Here is a 19,497-nt window from a genome sequence, read left to right on the forward strand (position 1 = left end):
GACCACCAAACACCGCCCGAACAAGGAGAGGAACTGACTTCGGCAGAAGTTGTGACAGTAATCCACAATGACCTGGTGATGGAAGTCTAATAATTACATTATCTTCCATATTCCTACGGATACCTTGCAACTGGAGATCCTTTCAAAACGATTGCCTACAGTTACTGTGTAGGGCACTGCACGGTTGGGTGACCAGGGCCATCTGGGACTGCCTCCTGGGGGCATTCAGGTGTGTGTGAAGGCTACCTGTGTCCTGCATAACTTCTTGAGGATGGAAACTAGGACCAGGATGGCATCTACAGCTTTGCAGACGTGTGCTAGAGGAGAGGTCTGCTGCTCTGCAGGATGTTGCCAGGATGGGGGCCAACAATGCAACACAGGAGGCAATCCGGGTGCGCGAGATCTTCACCTCCTACTTTTTCAAAGAGGGTGCTATTCCCCGGAAACAACAGACTACACTATGCACAACCAGAATACTTTTTTAAGAGCCATCCACATATCAATAGGAATATTCTTCCAGTCATTAAATTCCCAGTTCCTTTCCCTTTGATATCTACTTGTCAGGTGAGGGTGCTGTTCAGGTAAGGTTGATGTGTATACAAAACCAAACAGGCTCTTTTAAGAGTCACCCATATTGAAAAAATGTTGAACATGTAGACACCCCATAACCCACACCTACATACTGGTGCATTAATCAGAAAGCAGGCTCAGGTGTGTAGTTGTGGCTCCTTCCACACACATATTCTTGTTGAACACTGTTATTGAAAAAATAAGGTAGTTAAATGGACAGTCTCTCCCTAAATTATACTAGCCGTTTCGGTGAACCCCTTCCGCATCTAAAACCCTCCCGCATCTGAACTGGCTGAGACATAGAGGGCACAGCATGATTAGAGGTGAGAGGTCACTTGGTCGGATCAACAGGAAGTATTATTAAAGAGATGCTTTACATTGAAATACAGATAGAGATGTAGTAGTTCCAGAGTTAATGATCCAAGGTCAGTTTAGCATTTCACCTCCTGATGATTATGATGACTGAGAGTGTTAGAATAAAAAAAAACTCCATCTGCCTCTCGTCTGCAGGTATGTTTTGATGTGAGAGAGGATGCCAACCCCCAGTCCTGTCATCGCCAGCTCTTAAGATAACCTTCGGCTCAAGGCTGGTTAGGAAACACAGCTAAATACAGTATTATGTAATTGTAATGACATGAGAGAATATTAAGTTTAGTAGCACTATAATTAATTAATCATATGTTGTCTTCCCTGTTCTTACCTCTTTCCCTTTTTGTATTTTACACTCACACCTCTCTCCCTACCTCCTCTTAATTCCTCCGATTTTATAATGCACACCAGATGTGCATTGAAGTAAAAATTGAACTTCTATGTATAATATATTATAGTTAAAATATTTATAATGCATGTATTATGTATTTATAACACTTGGATAATGAACTTCTTTCAATAAAGCAATTCACATTATCTACTGGAATGGGTCCACATTCTCTACTTGGTTGAAATTAAGTCTTTCATTTGATGAAATACTACACCTATCATGTGTCCTCAGATCAGTGCTGATATTGAAGAAAGTCTCTGGCGATGGTTCGCATAGTGTCAAATTCATCATGGGAACCACTCGATATGATTGACTGGATCGGACTACGTTTGAGTTTGTCATTGCCCAGTGGTCATAAAGTTGGGAAATGTTGAACTTTTTCACCCCCCCCCACACCACGTTCACCCACCCCAACGGTCCCACCCACTCCGCTTCTCACCGTATTTAGCAGGTAGAGTAGGGAACTACATTTACATTTACATTTAAGTCATTTAGCAGACGCTCTTATCCAGAGCGACTTACAAATTGGTGCATTCACCTTATGACATCCAGTGGAACAGTCACTTTACAATAGTGCATCTAAAACTTAAGGGGGGGGGGTGAGAGGGATTACTTATCCTATCCTAGGTATTCCTTAAAGAGGTGGGGTTTCAGGTGTCTCCGGAAGGTGGTGATTGACTCCGCTGTCCTGGCGTCGTGAGGGAGTTTGTTCCACCATTGGGGGGCCAGGGCAGCGAACAGTTTTGACTGGGCTGAGCGGGAGCTGTACTTCCTCAGTGGTAGGGAGGCGAGCAGGCCAGAGGTGGATGAACGCAGTGCCCTTGTTTGGGTGTAGGGCCTGATCAGAGCCTGGAGGTACTGAGGTGCCGTTCCCCTCACAGCTCCGTAGGCAAGCACCATGGTCTTGTAGCGGATGCGAGCTTCAACTGGAAGCCAGTGGAGAGAACGGAGGAGCGGGGTGACGTGAGAGAACTTGGGAAGGTTGAACACCAGACGGGCTGGAACATTCAGGGTTGTGAGGTCGAATGCACAATATTTTGAAAAATTGTTTTATGTGAAACCACACTCTCGGCACTGTTGTTCAAATAATTGGTTTTGTTTGGTATTGTATAAGCCTCTGTCTTGTGCATCTGAAATAATACTATAGATTCAGTTTTGAATAGCAAACTTCAAGGTAAAACAGTGAAGCATGATGTAAACCCGGTCTTCCAACTGATTGTAGGCTCCTAAAGCCAACGATTTACCGCTGCGCCACGAAATGTAAATAAAAACAGCGGAGAAAAAAAAACGATCTGATAATCAAACCTATTGCTGTCTAGCACATGTCATGTGCATTGTGAACAGACAATGACGCTCCAAGTACTGAACCGTTTCCCGGAACAATTTGCTGAAAGCATGGAAGCTTTCAGAAAGCCTCGGTTTCCCATAAGGCCCAACAGAAACATCTCTTGACCGACAAATTACTCTCTTGCTACATGTGCAGTTAAAGGGGAATTATACGCAAATATAGTTTTTTTTATACCTTAAAAAAACATGGATTCAGAACATAAGTTCTCGATGTTTCTCTTTGAACAATTTAAATCATGAGAGCAAGCATATTTCTTTTTTTCCAAAACCAGGACATTTTTTAGTGAGAGAACCGAGTTCAGGAAATACTACATTTAATTGGGCCTACTTTGTGTTGTTTTAACCATTATTTTACCAGGTATATTGACATAAAACACCTGTTGTACACCAAGGGCCCGGGGAAGAGTAGCTATCATGCTAGAAAAGGTTAGAGATCCCTGTTGTAGGATAACCTGCAGTGTATGCTGGGAACTGTTGGCCTAGGAAACATGGCGTCTCAGCTGTGGTATTTCGAATATCTATCCGGTCACTAATAAACAGGGGTTGGACCATTAACGGAGCCATTTTTCCTGCTTTCTTTTCGTGTTGTGGTTATGCTCAGACTTTGTGTTCAGCAGGAGAAGGCAGTCATTTATGAAACTTCGCTCTAAATATTACGGTTTACAGAGTGTCACATCCACTCTGCACTGTAAAGACGGTACAGTACGGTTGATAGCTAGCCTCCGCTAGATAAAGAACCTGTCCCACACAGTGCAATCAGCTGGCCGACCTATGTTAGCCAGCTAGCCACTGTAGTAAAGCAGTACGAGTGACATTAGTTAGCTAACGTAGCTGGATCGGACTACGTTTGAGTTTGTCATCTGACTGACAGCATGTCTGTCGGGTAGTGTTGTTGTCATTTCGGATATTGAATTTGTTTTGATGTTCGACCTCTCTGGCATTTTTCTCGGGGGAGAGAGAGATGGGCTCCGGGGCCGTGGATTCGTCCCAGTGGCTGTCAGTGAAGGAAGAGACTATTTTCCTTCACGATGGACTGATTCGGGTCACGGATCTGGCTGAACTTCCCAGTGAAATCGGGGTGTCTGAGCAGGGGGACACTGAGCAGGAGGTGAGTCTACTCTGCATCAACGTTTGCCTTTCGAATGTTTTCTTGGCAACAACAGAGTGTAGTTAACGTTAGCTGGCTAACCGACTATAGTTAAACTAAATAGCCGAAAGCTAACGTTACCTAGCTAGCTCAACATTTGATTCCATAAGAATAAAGTCACATTTGGCTGTAGAAACGGATTCTATTTTGAGCTAACAATGTTCATGAGTAAGGTGCCAACCCCGGCTTGACAAGCAGGTCATGACGTTAACAGTAACAATAGCAGGCTAACTGTTAGCCAACGTTAGCAGACAGTCTAACGTTACCTTTTGAAGAGGTAGTTAGCTATAACTAGGTACGTTATTCATGTGAATTGAAATTCTTATTGCCAGCTAATACTCAATGTGGTGATAACGTTGTTTCCTTTCCTGATTGATCTGAACCAGCTGCTGTAACGTTAGCTACATCTCACTGTATAGGCATGATGACTCACGACGTAGCTAGCTAGGTAGACTTAACATGTCCTGGCTTTTAAATCCCCACCCTTTGTGGGGAACCCCTTGTCATTTTTGGCCTAGACATTGGGTGCTCTTGAGTGGTGGCTGGCTATGGTTGTTGTGTTCATCAACTTATGCATTACATTCTTCAAAGCACATTGGCATACAAACTAAACAAATATAATTGGAAAAGTAAACAAGGTATGCTTGCAAGCTCCTCAAACCAGTATGTAGCCAGGGGGTCTTAACGTTCAGAGTTCAGCACATAGAAGCACAGTATACTTCCTCATTGGCACACTTGACAGTATTTAAATGAACTGCCACAATTCAATAAATTTATTTTTTACTTGTGGCCTTTTACTCAACCATAAACACAAAAATATTGACTATTAAGCTAGCTAGCCTATGTGTGTGACTCTTAAAAGGCCTTTTCTGGTCAACCTTGACATTAAGGTTCAGAATAAGTACTGGATGAATGGACGCTTGAATGATCAATCCCGTTAGCTGTAGGAATCCATTGACAAGTGTGCTAGGCATATCAGAGACTAGGGCGGCAGGTAACCTAGTGGTTAAGAGTGATGACCCTGTAATTCAAAAGGTTGCAGGTTATGCATTCTTATTCCAGATTAGATTTGACTTAGATTTGTGTGTATTAGGTATTTGTTGTAGATTTTTTTTTTAGATATTACTTGTTAGATATTGCTGTACTGTCAGAACTAGAAGCACCAGTATTTTGCTACACTCACAATAACACCTGCTAACCGTGTGTATGTGACCAATAATGATTTGATTTGAATCCCTGAGCTGACTAAGTGAAACATATGTAATTGTGCCCTTGAACAAGGCACTTAACCTATAATTACTCCTGTATGTTTAAAAAAAAATGAATATGGACTTTCTCTAGTTCCACCTACTCATACTGGAATATAATTGTGTTAACAACCAGAAAATGGTGGAACGGGGGAATAGAGAAGGTGAGAGCAAGTCAATTGTGGTTTGCAACTGAGGGTGCACAGATGGAGAGTGATGTAGATAGATAAATAAAGGGGTCACAGATTGATGGATGGTAAATGAGTGAGTCAGACAGATTACATGCTACAGATGGACACAGAGAATCAATCAACCTGAGAGGACTAGACTTTACTGTGTACATTTCCTGCTTGTGAAGTTTTCTTATTTTTTGTAAGAGTGGAGCAATGACTGGGGGGATAGAGCAGCTGTGCCAGCTATCCCTGTGCCCCAGGTGCAGTAGTTTGGCATCCTGATTCTACTGCTTCATAGTGGAACAGGCTTAGCTTTGGATCTGAGAGGTGGAGGTCAAAACAAAGGTCTTATTGCCCGTGTCACTTCTCAGAATAGCCCGGTACCATTAGTTCAATAGCAGTACAGGACATGGAAGTGTTGCTTGTCCTTTCTGCAGTGGAAGGATGGATGGCATGTAACCTGAGCATCTGCAGTGTGCCTCTAGTTATTGTACTGTCACCACCATCCACCCTTCCCCCTGCTCTCACTAACCTTATTCTTCTTATGTAGGGCTCACGAGTGGCACAGTGGTCTAAGGTGCTACATCTCAGTGCTAGAGGTGTCACTAATCCTGGTTAGATTCCAGGCTGTATCACAAACGGCCGTGATTGGAAGTTCCTTAGGACGGCGCACAATTGGCCCAACATTGTTAGGGTTTGGCTGGGGTAGGCCGTCATTGTAAATAAGAATCTGTTCTTAACTGACTTGCCTAGTGAAATAAAAATGATGTGAGGAGGTAACGTAGTGCAAAACTCATTGCTGTAGGATGTGTTGGGGTTATTAGGGGCTCTGTGGACATTGTAATTTCCCTATCAGAGAGTAGTAGAAACATTAAAACGTGTGGTTTGGTTAAGTTCTCCAGCCTCTCCAAGCAGCTTCCTCTGTCTTTATGGAGGCCATCTACAGGGGCCATTAGCACAGTGGGAATGTTTCCATATGCATGTCTCTTTTGGGTTAATGTAGCCAAACTCACGATTGATCATTTCATCCAGCAGCCCATGGGCGCTTCGATGCAGGCTATTTTTATCAGCATCACTAACCACGTTTCCATCCACAGTTTTTTATGCGAGTAAAGTCATACTGTTTAAAAAAAAAAGACATCATGACAGCTGTGATGAAAACAGGAAGTTTCGGTACAATTTTGTAAAGATAATTTGTTTGTTCAACATAGTGGGATACATTTTGTGTCTGTAAAATTAATTATGCATAAAATGGCGGTGGGAACGCTTTTATGTGCAGATATTGATATAATAACCATCATATCGAAGTAAATTTGGAGTCACACAATCATATGGTGTGTGGACCTCTCACTACGACTTGGGAAACCATGCAGTTTATTATGCTACAGATGAAATACATTACGATGAACTTCACAGGGTGGTGGAAGTGCACGGTGATGAGCTTGATGCTCCTTTCCAATATCTATGGTCTTATTCTGGTGACATGATGATCGATGCTTGACTGCCTTTTGACAAATAAAATATTTTTGCTCTTATCCATAATAATGTAGACTAGCCCACCCACACTATATCTGTATCTGCGAGCTGCTGAGTAGTCACATTTGGTATTTAACGTAACAGTTTTAGTGACATGTATCGGTGCAGTTGAAAATGTGTTGGGAACATATTGAAAATGTGAGTTTTTTGGGACATGAAAACTTAAACGAAAAAGAAAATGTTGTGCCCTATGTTGTCAGGCACTGATCTTTTTCTGCAACAAGTCCATTTGGTGAAACACCACTGGTGGAAAAATTTGCATATTTTCTTTATGCAGCTTCTAGAATATTTGGATGAACATCTTTCTCCAATTGGATGGAAATCTAGCTGTAGAGGAGCATCCTTTCTGCAGAGTAAGGTGGAGAGTGTCGGTGAACAATCCCAGTCTCCAATGAAGGGATTTTACCGTAACATTAGTCACATATCTAAAGAAAACAACGTGCCTGCTAAATGGTGTTATGGAGTCTTAGAGTAGACACTGTAATCGATACCTGGTTGAAATGCTGCATAAGTGCAGATGATGCACACCTCTTCTGAAATAACCCCACAATCTCTCTTTTTCAAACTGCTTATTTTGTTCTTTATGTAATGCTGTATCTGTCTGTTTCTTTTGGTAAGAACATCTGCACCATGAATACAATTTAAATGTGAAATGACTGTGGGTTATAAATACAACAAGGAGTATCCCAGGTTATTTCCACACATGTATTTTGATTCTTTAATGACTATCATTAGAATTAAAGGGTCTAACCTCCTTTTCCTCCCTCATATTCAATTTAGCTACACATTATCTCATAGTGAAGCCGTGCTCTGTTGTAAATTGTATTTTAGAGGTTGCCAGACCCCAGCTAGATGGTGATTTACAGTCAGTGCACTATACTGGATGCCGTCATCGCTTTGAGATCTCCACCCATTGTCTCCCCAAGGATTAAACCAACTCCTCTTAGTTACAGATCTTCATGGCTATTTTCTGTATCCCTCACATTTTCGCACTCTTCCTTTCTATCTCTTCTAGATCCTCACATTCGAGACAAAGAACCCTGCAGAGCTAGCCGAGCGTCTCCGTGCAGTCTGTGGTAACCAAAGCAATGCGTATGCCCGCCTGTTGGAATACCGTCTGAATGCTCTGCGGGGCCTGTGGGGGGCTCAGCGTCAGTTGGCCCTGGAGGAGCAGCAGGACCGGGAGGGGGCTGGAGGGGGCGATGAGGAGGCCCTGGCCCTGCTAAAACGACAAGGTCTGCTGCAGCAGCCTGAACAGGCTCCTTTCACCTCCCGCATGGGGCTGCTACTGGTCTTCCCCCTCCTGCAGTCCCAGACACGCAGTGACCCGGCGCTCTGTGGGGTCACGGCGGAGGTACTGCTGTCTTGCCTGCGTGACTGCCAGCCCCTCAGCCTCAGCAAGGAGCCTGCTGACTGCCTCAATGGCCTAGAAGGGCTGCTCTGCTCCTGGCTGGAGGAGGGGGTCCAGCAGACAGCACAGACTCAGCAGGGCCAGGCTCCTACATACATGCTCCACGCACACAGGCAGAGGGAGAATGCTGCCGCTGCCCTGGTAGCTCTCGCTTGTGCCAGGTGAGACCACACGCTTAACGGAGCACACCACACATAAAGACGAGAGAATAGTATGCCGGGTCACTTGAGTCTGCTTAGCCGTCTGGCTCATTTACTCCAGCTTCCTAATACTGCTCAAATGGTGATTAGGCAAGCCCTCAAGTGTCATCCCATTTCTGTTTCCACTTTCAGTGACCTAGCTAGCCACAGTTTTTCACTAAATATAATCTTCTCTTTCTTTATCTTTGAAAAAGGTCTTTCAGTTTTTGTTTGCTATGTCAGTGATGCTTGTTGAACAGGGGTCTTGTTGGTCACCTAGGTCAGGGGTTTTCAGACTTTTCTTTCCTAGGGACTCCCACCCAGGCAAACTGGCAACCCAGGGACCCCCATCATATTTTAGCAAAAAATATATATAATCCCGTATTGTCTCAGGTGAATGATAATGGCAAGTAGCAGTAATCCACATTTTAAAATGAATAGATTTGGAAGACAGTTTCATTGTTTTAACCTCCCCACAGTTCATTGGAAGAGGAAGTGTAAACTCTCATAACATATTCTAGCTAGAAATGTAAAGGCATCATGGCGACATAGACAACATTTAGCTGTTGTAAAGAACCTTTTTGCAATGCTACTATTTTTTCCTTTTAGCTGAGAGAAAATGTCCTGTCAATTCTATGCATTTTGCCATGGCTATTGCTGTGTTCCTATGCTCAATCATCATTGGTGTGCCCTGAATGCTGGGGTATTAGAATGTTCTATTCCTCCTGACTGTCTAGCTTTCATTTGATTGTTAGTTCTCAAAGATGCTATTGCTATTATCAAAATACAATCTAATTTTCTGGTCACCTACACATATTTACATACCTACACATATTTGGGGCGACAGGGTAGCCTAGTGGTTAGAGCGTTGGACTAGTAACCGAAAGATTGCACATTCATATCCCCGAGCTGACAAGGTACAAATCTGTCGTTCTGCCCCTGATCAGGCCCAGACCCACTGTTCCTAGCCCGTCATTGAAAATAAGAATTTGTTCTTAACTGACTTACCTAGTTAAATCAAGGTAAAAAAAAAATAATATATATATATATATATATATATATATATACCTACACATATGAACCGAGCAACGTCGGAGTGGCATTGACTAACAGTAGAATATTTACAATTATATCTTTTCTGCATGCTTTCTATCTGGTTTTGGTTGTTTATTTAAGTTGACACACACTGTTTTTCCATCCCGAAAAGTGAACAGTATACAGAAAAACCCCTGTTATTAGCTACAATGAATGTAAATAGCATCACACTAGCATCACATTGTTCCTGAAGACTTAGTCATTGCGCTAACGCTATTGGCTTGTGAAACAACCTTTTTAACTTCCTTCATACTGGACGCAGAGACATGAACATGGTATCCGTGGACCCCAGTTAGAAAACCCCTGACCGAGGTCACAGAGGAAAGCACTCTTTTCTTTCACCTGTGGCTGCAACCCGGCTTCTGCTGTTGACAACTGAGCTTCACTTGTTAACCAGAACCCTCTGCCCTTTGTGTGCCCTCTGTAGAGGCATAGAGCCCATTGTGTTGGGGAACCATCCAGCTCTGGTGCCCTCTATTTCACCAACAGTGGTGGGAAGTTAAAGAGCTTGGCTATCCTCTGTCTCCCCTGATGGTTCGGGTGTGCCTTATCGCTGCGTTCTTTTTTTTTTTTTTTTATGGTCAAAGTAGCTTAACTGTTTCTTGTCAGTGTGATGTCACCAGCTCGCCACACTCACAGGCATAAACACACAACGTCAATGACAAATGGAATGTCTTTCAAATATATTATATGATGACGACACTAAAGCAGAAAGTACATGTGATATTATACTGTAAACAACACACAAACTGAGTCTGGTAAGAGTGCTTAACTATGCTGTCCCATCGTCCTGGAACACTTTCCAGAAGGACTTAAAATTAGATCATTTTATTCCAATTGATTTTAAATTCTGGATTGGAGGGCTGCTGACCAGACTGCACATGTTTTTAAACCTGCTCTCTTTTGCACCATTTTATCTTCCATTCATTTTATATATTTTTTTGTCTATTGTTGAACTATATGTAAGCTTCTTTCTTGGCCAGGGCTCAGTTGTGTTAAAGGGGAAGTTTCTTTTGGTATTTGTTTAATTTGTCCATTGTTGATATACACTGTGTACAAAACATTAGGAACACCTTCCTAATATTCAATTTCACTCTCCTTTGCCTCCGGACTTGCCTCAATTCATCGGGGCATGGACTACAAGGTGTCAAAAGTGTTCCACATGGATGCTGGTCCATGTTGACTCCAATGCTTCCCACTGTTGTGTCAAGTTGGCTAGATGTCTTTTGGGTGGTGGACCATTCCTGATACACAAGGGAAACTGTTGTGTGAAAACCCCCATTCACCCTCTGAATGGCACACATACACAACCCATGTCCAAGGCTTGGGAGTCCTTCTTTAACCTGTCTCCCCCCTTCATCTACACTGATTTGAAGTGGATTTAACAGGTGACATCAACAAGGGATCATAGCTTTCACCTGGATTCACCTTGTCTGTCATGGAAAGAGCAGGTGTTCCTAATGTTCTGTACACTCAGTGTAGTTCCAAAAAGTTTTCAAGACATACAGTACCAGTCAAAAGTTTGGACCCACCTACTCATTTCAAGGGTTTTTCTTTATTTTTGACTATTTTCTACATTGTAGAATAATTGTGAAGACATCAAAAAAATGAAAGAGTTAAACAAATCCAAATTATAATCTATATTTGAGATTCTTTAAAGTAGCCACCTTTTGCCTTGATGACAGCTTTGCACACTCTTGGCATTCTCTCAAACAGCTTCATGAGGGATGCTTTTACAACAGTCTTGAAGGAGTTCCCACAAATGCTGAGCACTTGTTGGCTGCTTTTTCTTCACTTTGCAGTCCAACTCATCCCGAACCATCTCAATTGGGTTGAGGTCGGGTGGTTGTGGAGGCCAGGTCATCTGAAGCAGCACTCCATCACTCTCCTTGGTAAAATAGCCCTTGCATAGCCTAGAGGTGTGTTTTGGGTCATTGTCCTGTTGAAAAGTAAATGATACCCCCACTAAGCGCAAACCAGATTGGATGGAGTATCTCTGCAGAAGGCTGTGGTAGCCATGCTGGTTAAGTGTGCCTTGAATTCTAAATAAATCACTGACTGTGTCACCAGCAAAACACCATCACACCTTCATCCTTCACGGTGGGAACCACACATACGGAGATCATCCGTTCACCTACTCTGCGTCTCACAAAGACACGGCTGTTGGGACCAAAAATCAGATTTCCACCGGTCTAATGTCCATTGCTCGTGTTTCTTGGACAAGCAAGTCTCTTCTTCTTATTGTTGTCCTTCAGTAGTGGTTTCTTTGTAACAATTCGACCATAAAGGCCTGATTCACGCAGTCTCCTCTGAACAGTTGATGTGACTGTTACTTGAACTCTGTGAAGCATTTATTTGCGCTGCAATATCTGAGGCTGGTAACTCTATTGAACTTATCCTCTGCAGCAGAGGTTTTTTATTAAATTTTTTATTTGACCTTTATTTAACCAGGTAGCAAGATAAATAAATACAGTATAGGGATGAGGTAGATTGGATGAGCTATGTGTAGTGATCTGTGAGCTGCTCTGACAGCTGGTGCTTAAAGCTAGTGAGGGTGGTAAGAGTCTCCGGCTTTAGTGATTTTTGCAGTTCGTTCCAGTCATTGGCAGCAGCGAACTGGAAGTAAAGGCGGCCAAAGGAAGAATTGGCTTTGGGGGTGATCAGTGAGATATACCTGCTGGATCGCGTGCTACGGTGCTATGGTGACCAGTGAGCTGAGATAAGGCGGGGCTTTACCTAGCAGAGACTTGTAGATGACCTGGAGCCAGTGGGTTTGGCGACGAGTATGAAGCTAGGGCCAGCCAACGAGAGCGTACAGGTCGCAGTGGTGGGTAGTATATGGAGCTTTGGTGACAAAACGGATGGCACTGTGGTAGACTGCATCCAATTTGTTCAGTAGAGTGTTGGAGGCTGTTTTGTAAGTGACATCGCCAAAGTCGAGGATCGGTAGGATGGTCAGTTTTACAAGGGTATGTTTGGCAGCATGAGTGAAGGATGCTATGTTGCGAAATAGGAAGCAGATTCTAGATTAATTTTGGATTGGAGATGTTTAATGTAACTTTGGAAGGAGAGTTTACAGTCTAGCCAGACATCTTGCTCTTTGTAGTTATCCACATATTTTAAGTCCGACCCGCACAGAGTAGTGATGCTGGATGGGCGAGTAGGTGCATGCAGCGATCGGTTGCATTTAGTTTTACTTGCATTTAAGAGCAGTTGGAGGCCACAGAGGAGCGTTTCATGGCATTGAATCTCGTCTGGAGGTTAGTTAACACAGTGTCCAAAGAAGGGCCAGAGGTATACAGAATGGTGTTGTCTGCGTAGAGGTGGATCAGATAATCACCAGCAGCAAGTGTGACATCATTGATGTATACAGAGAAGGTAACTCTGGGTCTTCCATTCCTGTGGCCGTCCTCATGAGAGCCAGTTTCATCATAGCGCTTGATGGTTTTTGCGACTGTACTTGAAGAAACGTTCAAAGTTCTTAACATTTTCTGGGTTGACTGACCTTCATGTCTTAAAGTAACGATAGACTGTCGTTTCTCTTTACTTATTTTAGCTGTTCTTGCCACAATATGGACTTGGTCTTTTACCAAATACAGCTATCTTCTGAATACCACCCCTACCGTGTCACAACACAACTGATTGGCTCAAATGTATTAACTTTTAACAAGGATCACCTGTTCATTTAAATTAATTCCAGGTGACTATCTCATGAAGCTGGTTGTGAGAATGCCAAGAGTGTGCAAAGCTGTCATCACGGCAAAGGGCTACTTTGAAGAATCTAAATAATAAAATATATTTTTTTATATATTTGTTTAACTTTTTTTGTTAGTACATTTTTCATGTTAGTACATGTGTTATTTTGTAGTTTTGATGTCTTCACTATTATTCTACAATGTAGAGAATAGTAAAAATAAAGAAAAACCCTTGAATGAGTAGTTGTGTCCAAACCTTTGACTGGTACTGTATATAACTTTATACAGAAATACAGCCGGTACGATACATTTTGTATTTCCAAAGTTTGTCTTAACTTGATTGCTGACATGCAAAACATTTTGTGACTATATCAATGATGGACTAATGAAACAAATACCAAAACAATCGTTTTTGGATGGAATTTTTCTTTAACACTATTAGGCCTACCTGGTACCTTAACTTCACTGACTTTCCCTCCCTCCCATTCCATGGTTTAACACGTTTTGTGTTTCCAGAGGGTCCCTGAAGACCTTCATCCACACAGTTCACCTGCTGCAGAAACAGACAGACCTGGGCCAGCTCCCCTGTGGCTGATGTGCTCTACAGGTGAGTCTAGTATCCTTATGTCTGGATGTGCTTGGTGAGACACCGTTGTCCCTTTTCTGTGTTGTCTTCATTGTGAACTCTTTCTCTCCCGATCTGTCCCACCCAGACTCCTGGTACTGGAGGGGGGCCCAGGCTCCCCGTCCTGTCTGCTCGGGGGCAAGCACAGGGTCTCCTGGGGCTTTGAAGACATGCTGCCTACACCTGACAGCAGCGCTGGAGGGGCAGAGAGCAAAGGTGTGTGTGTGTGTGTGTGAACAAGAGCTCCATTGGTCTTGGGATAGGGTCAAACTTCCTTTGAACCGGACCTGGGGGGGTTTCAACGGAGGTTGCTTTTTTTTCTAAATATATTCCAGTCTAGTGATCATATTTTATATATATATATACCGGGCCACCTCATTTTCACAGTACCATTATAGAGTCATGTGTATGTGAGTGCACTGCAAGTGTAGTTGTAAGTAGTAGTGTTCTGGTGATAACAGCAACCAGCCTAAGTCCTGTTGGCTCTGATAATCCTTCCTCTCACTTGGATGATGATTTATTCATTCACCTCTAGATCATTTCTATTTGATCCTTTGTCTGGAGCCACTTAGTACTCCCAACATTAAGCCAAGGGCAGACATGGAGTCATCCTTCTGTCTCATTGGCTGAGTCTTCTGAGGAGGGCATCATGTGTTGGTTATAGGGCAGGGTAATGACTAGCAGAAGTTTGAGGGAGAAAGAGGGAGGGTGGGTGATGGCTTGTTTCCTCCAATCGATGGGCTGACCTTGGAGAGCCCTGTAAGGTGATAGGACCTCATCAGCTCTCCTATAGGAAGCCAGTTGAGAGGCAGAGAAATGGCAGCTAAAGAATCTAGTAGAGCTGGCAGGCTGTGGGCTGAGGGGCTTATCCCTCTCACCTGCCAAGTGCAAACTACAGGCAGGTTCAGCCAAAAGTATTTTTCCCTACCTTGTTGATTGGCTGACTAGTCTCCTTTGAATCTGTTTGGCCAATGCTGCGGGTGTGTGAGACCATGTGTACACTTACTATGCTATCTTTCAGTAGCTTAATCACACCCCTTCTCCTGTTATCCCCTCTTCTCTATACTGTCCTCCCTCTCCCCTCCGTTCCTGTTTGTTTTGCTCCCCCTTCCATTTGTCTCCCCCTCTTCTGCTGTTCCTCACTCTGTCTATATCCTCCCTGCTGTTGCAGACACAGACCTAGGGCGCTGCCTGGCCACAGATGGGCTCTATCTCTACACCACTAACTCCTTTGGGAGAGGGATCAGCAAGCTGGGCTCCGGTTTGCATGGGACACTGAGGTAACATGACACCCCTGCCTATATCTGCAGAGAGAAAGAGTGAGAGTGCCTCACTTAAAATACCCTCAAATCCAATTTTACTTGTCACATGCTTCGTAAACAACAGGTGAAGACTTACAGTGAAATGCTTACGGGCCCTTCCCAACAATGCAGAGAGAGAAATTGAGAACTAATAGAAAAATAATAACATGAGGAATAAATGAGTAACGATAACTTTTCTATTTACACGAGGTACCAGTACAGAGTCGATGTGCAGGGGTTCACTGTCATTCAGCCACGAGCATTAGTGAGGTCGGGCACTGATGTTGGGCGATTAGGCCTGGCTCGCAGTCGGTGTTCCAATTCATTCCAAAGGTGTTCGATGGGATTGAGGTCAGGACTCTGCAGGCCTGTCAAGTTCTTCCACACCGATCTCGACAAACCATTTTCTGTATGGACTTTGCTTTGTTGTTCCGAGACTCCCACTTCACAATAACAGCACTTACAGTTGACGAGGGCAGAAATATGACGAACTGACTTGTTGGAAGATTGGCATCCTATGACAGTGCCACGTTGAAAGTCACTGAGCTCTTCAGTACGGCCATTCTACTGCCAATGTTTGTCTATGGAGATTGCGTGGCTGTGTGCTCGATTTTATACACCTGTCAGCAACGGGTGTGGCTGAAATAGCAGATTTCACTAATTTGAAGGGATGTCCACATATTTTTGACATGTAGTGTATATACTGTACATATAAGTAGGGAGCCATCGGGCTACCTCATGTCCTGTTTTAACTCTCCTGTTCCCTCCTCCTGACCTGAACTTAAAAACCCCTCTGCCCTACTATATTCCCCCTCTGATTTATTTCACTTTTTGAGCAAAATATCAGTGGAAATGGAGATCATTATTTTGTGTGTTTGTGCAGGGGGTTTGTGTACTGTCGGAATGAGGACTTGGAGCCCGGCTGGGTGGTGTTCAGCAGTGGCCGCCTTCTTCACCGCTCCGCCTCCTTTGATGCCAAGCCTCATCAGCTGTGCCAGGTCATCGACCCCTTCACCCTGCAGGTACAGCAGCTGGCACCTAGCAACAGGCCTCAATTACACTAACTCAGTCCAGCACCACACATTGGGTGATCCAGTACTGTATCTCTTCCAAAAGACTGACCTTTCTACCTGTCTCAGGTGTGCCAGGTCGTTCTCATGCCAGCCCACCACTTCCCCGTGGGCAGCAGCATGTCCACGCTGCACCTGTGCTCAGATGGAACCTACCTGTACTGGGTGTGGTCTCCTGCCAGCCTCAACGAGAAGACCCAGAAAGGCCACTCGGTCTTCATGGATGTCTTTCAGCTATCGGTGAGGATGTTTCTCCAAGCCTTTCGACCATGCTCAACAAGGCTCTCCCTCCTTCCCATCTCTCACCCCTCTCTCCCTCCTCCCTCTGGTGCAGACAGAGACAGGATTGTGTGTGGCAGACGTCCTGCAGGAGAGAGTGATCCTGATACGAAAGGAGGGCGAGTCGTCCAAGTGTCTGAACGAGCTGCTGCTGAGCCGCATGTCACGCTTTCGCGCCTCCCACTCCGCAACGCTTGCCGCTCTCACCGGCTCTGCCATCACCAACACTGTCAAGGAGGAGCAGTCTGGTAATGACCTCACACTATTTAGATATATAAACCTTTTTTTTACCCTGTAAACTCCCAGTCCTTAACAATTTAAAGCATACCCATAACATGATGCAGCCATCACTATGCTTGAAAATATTGCAAGTGGTACTCGGTAATCTATTGGATTTGCCCCAAACATAACACTTTGTAATCAAGAGAAAAAGGTAATTGCTTTGCCACATTATTTGCAGTATTACTTTAGTGCCTTGTTGCAAACAGGATGCATGGTTTGGAATATTTTTTATTCTGTACAGGTTTCTCCTTTTCACTGTCATTTAGGTTAGTATTATGGAGTAACTACAATGTTGTTGCTCCATCCTCCGTTTTCTCCTATCACAGCCATTAAACTCTAGCTGGAAACCATTGGCCTCGTGGTGAAATCCCTGAGCGGTTTCCTTCCTCTCCGGCAACTGAGTTAGGAAGGACGCCTGTATCTTTGTAGTGACTGGGTGTATTGATACACCATCCAAAGTGTTACAAATAACTTCACCATGCTCAAAGGGACATTCAATGTCTGATTATTTTTACCTATCTGCCAATAGGGTCCCTTTGCGAGGCCTTGGAAAACCTCCCTGGTCTTTGTGGTTGAATCTGTGTTTGACTGAGGGACCTTACAATTACCTGTATGTGTGGGGTACAGAGATGAGGTAGTCATTCAGAAATCATGTTAAACACTATTATTAAACAATTTAGTATGTGACTTGTTAAGCAAATCTTTATTCCTAAACGTATTTAGGCTTGCCATAACAAAGTTGTTGAATTCTTACTGACTCAAGACATTTCAGCCTTTAATTTATAATTAATTTGTACAGATTGCGAAAAACAAAATTCCACTTTGACATTATGGGGTGTTGGCCAGTGACGACATCTCAATTGAATCTATTTGAAATTCCGACGAACACAACAAAATGTGGAAAAAGTCACGGGGTGTGAATACTTCCTGAAGGCACTAACACAACAGTTTTTGTATCACCCCCAGTTAAATGTGTGATATCCAGGCAGTGAAAAATATGATTGAATCTTCATTATCCTCATCACATTGCTCATTGTGCGATTCACATTTCACATCCCTCATGTCTGTGCTCCTCTTCCACAGCAGTAAACACTAGCTGTGGCCTCCCTCTAAAGACACTGAGGAAGACTCCCATGTATGTGTGTGGGACGTCCCTGGTGATGCTGGCATCTCCGCCCGGAGTGTCTGGCAGCTCTGCCACACGCTCCCTGTTTGGAGGGACCAGCGGCTTGTCCTCCCTGAAGAGTAAGAGCAGATGTTCCTCGCCACTGTTTTTCTCTGTTGTGTTTTAGGCAAGTCTCCTTTTGGTATATTTGTTGACTGTTTTCCTTTGTTTCCCCCGACCAGTCCTCTCATCCAGTCTGGCATTCAACCTAGTTGACGGTCAGTTCAGTAGCCGGGCAGATCTCATTGATGCACCTGGCAGTTCTCTAGGCAGGGGGGCCCAGGTGGCAGGGCTGGGTAAGCTCCTGTTCAGGAATTTGGCTTTTTAAAATGTATTTCTAGATAAGTGCACCGTTCTCAAAGTAGACCTTGTGACATTTGTGTTGTAGGAGCCTGCTATGACTCCCTCAACAACTTAATCTGGAGCTGCTCCAGTGACTACATGGACCAGTGGTCTAACCCTGGCAACCAGGCCTTCCATCACGTGTGCCATAGGCTTGGCGTCAGTCATGTCATCAAGGAACCCAAAGGTAACCAAAACAGTTTTACTCTTGTTTAGAAAACAATGCTGACCTCAAATTATGTGCTGCAGAATTATAGGCTGAAGAGTGTCTCAACCAGCTTCTTCCTTTTAAGTCAAATCATACCGTTAAGAGTTGACTTACCCCTCGCTCCCTGCTGCAGAGGAGACCGTGGCCACCGGAGAGGTGATCAACCAGCTGCTTCACCATGTGGGCGCCATGTGCATCCACCAGCTCAACCTTCTGGCAGCCAGCAGCAGCAGCTTTCCCCTGGGCGCCCTCATGGGCAAGCAGCACCCCATCGAGGCTCGCCACTTCAGCAGCATCTGCGACATCATGGAGAAAGCCATGGTCAACAGGGACACCTGCATCATCCGCTGCATCCTGGTGGTGTTCCAGGTACAGTGGAGCTGGAGAATTGATCACATACACGTGTTTAGCAGATGTTATTGTGAGTGTGGCAAAATGCTTGTACTTCTAGCTCCGACAGTGCAGTAATATCTAACATTTTCACAACATATACCCAAAATACACGTAAATCTAAGTAAGGAATGGATTAAGAATATATACGTATGTCAGAGTGGCATTGGACTCCGATACAGTGGCGTAGTATAGAATACAGTATATACATATGAGATGGGCGATGCCATATTTACACACAATTAAAGTGATTAAGATACCGTAGAAAAGTATAGAGTGCAGTTTATACATATGAGATGAGTAATGCCAGATACCAAGACATTATTAAAGTGGCCAGTGATTTCTAATCTATGTCTATATGCAGCAGCCTGTAATGTACTGGAGTTGGCTGTTTAACAGTCAGTGGTGTAGTATACAATACAGTTTATCCATATGAGCAAATTACTCTCGCTGGAGTATCTGACACAGGTGTTGAAAAATCTCCCATGAATAGGCTACCAGTGTGGCAAATGGCTGGTGCTGGTCAGCTTTCATGACTTTTCCATTAATTTTGCCAACGCATGGTTAAACTTTGTTCAAACAGCTGAACAGCTGATATTAGTGAAAATGTGTTTGGAGTTACCTTTCTAGCTAATAGGCTAGGGTAGAGTACACTTCCTCTTCCAATTTATAATA

General features: G+C 43.8%; 1 protein-coding gene across 1 annotated transcript in view; it reads left to right on the forward strand.

Moving 5' to 3' along the window:
* Nucleotides 1–3,142: 3,142 nt before the first annotated feature.
* LOC124034307 (probable E3 ubiquitin-protein ligase HECTD4) overlaps nt 3,143–19,497 on the forward strand; it is a 69,617-nt gene continuing 53,262 nt past the window's right edge. The window contains 13 exon segments of the mRNA XM_046347316.1: nt 3,143–3,785; nt 7,796–8,352; nt 13,677–13,743; nt 13,745–13,767; nt 13,874–14,001; nt 14,957–15,065; nt 15,970–16,108; nt 16,226–16,396; nt 16,491–16,683; nt 17,804–17,962; nt 18,065–18,178; nt 18,271–18,411; nt 18,566–18,801. Coding sequence (XP_046203272.1) covers nt 3,639–3,785; nt 7,796–8,352; nt 13,677–13,743; nt 13,745–13,767; nt 13,874–14,001; nt 14,957–15,065; nt 15,970–16,108; nt 16,226–16,396; nt 16,491–16,683; nt 17,804–17,962; nt 18,065–18,178; nt 18,271–18,411; nt 18,566–18,801 — 2,184 coding nt within the window. The 5' untranslated portion in view covers nt 3,143–3,638.

Source organism: Oncorhynchus gorbuscha, linkage group LG04 (genome assembly GCF_021184085.1).
Source record: "Oncorhynchus gorbuscha isolate QuinsamMale2020 ecotype Even-year linkage group LG04, OgorEven_v1.0, whole genome shotgun sequence".
Lineage (NCBI taxonomy): Eukaryota > Metazoa > Chordata > Actinopteri > Salmoniformes > Salmonidae > Oncorhynchus > Oncorhynchus gorbuscha.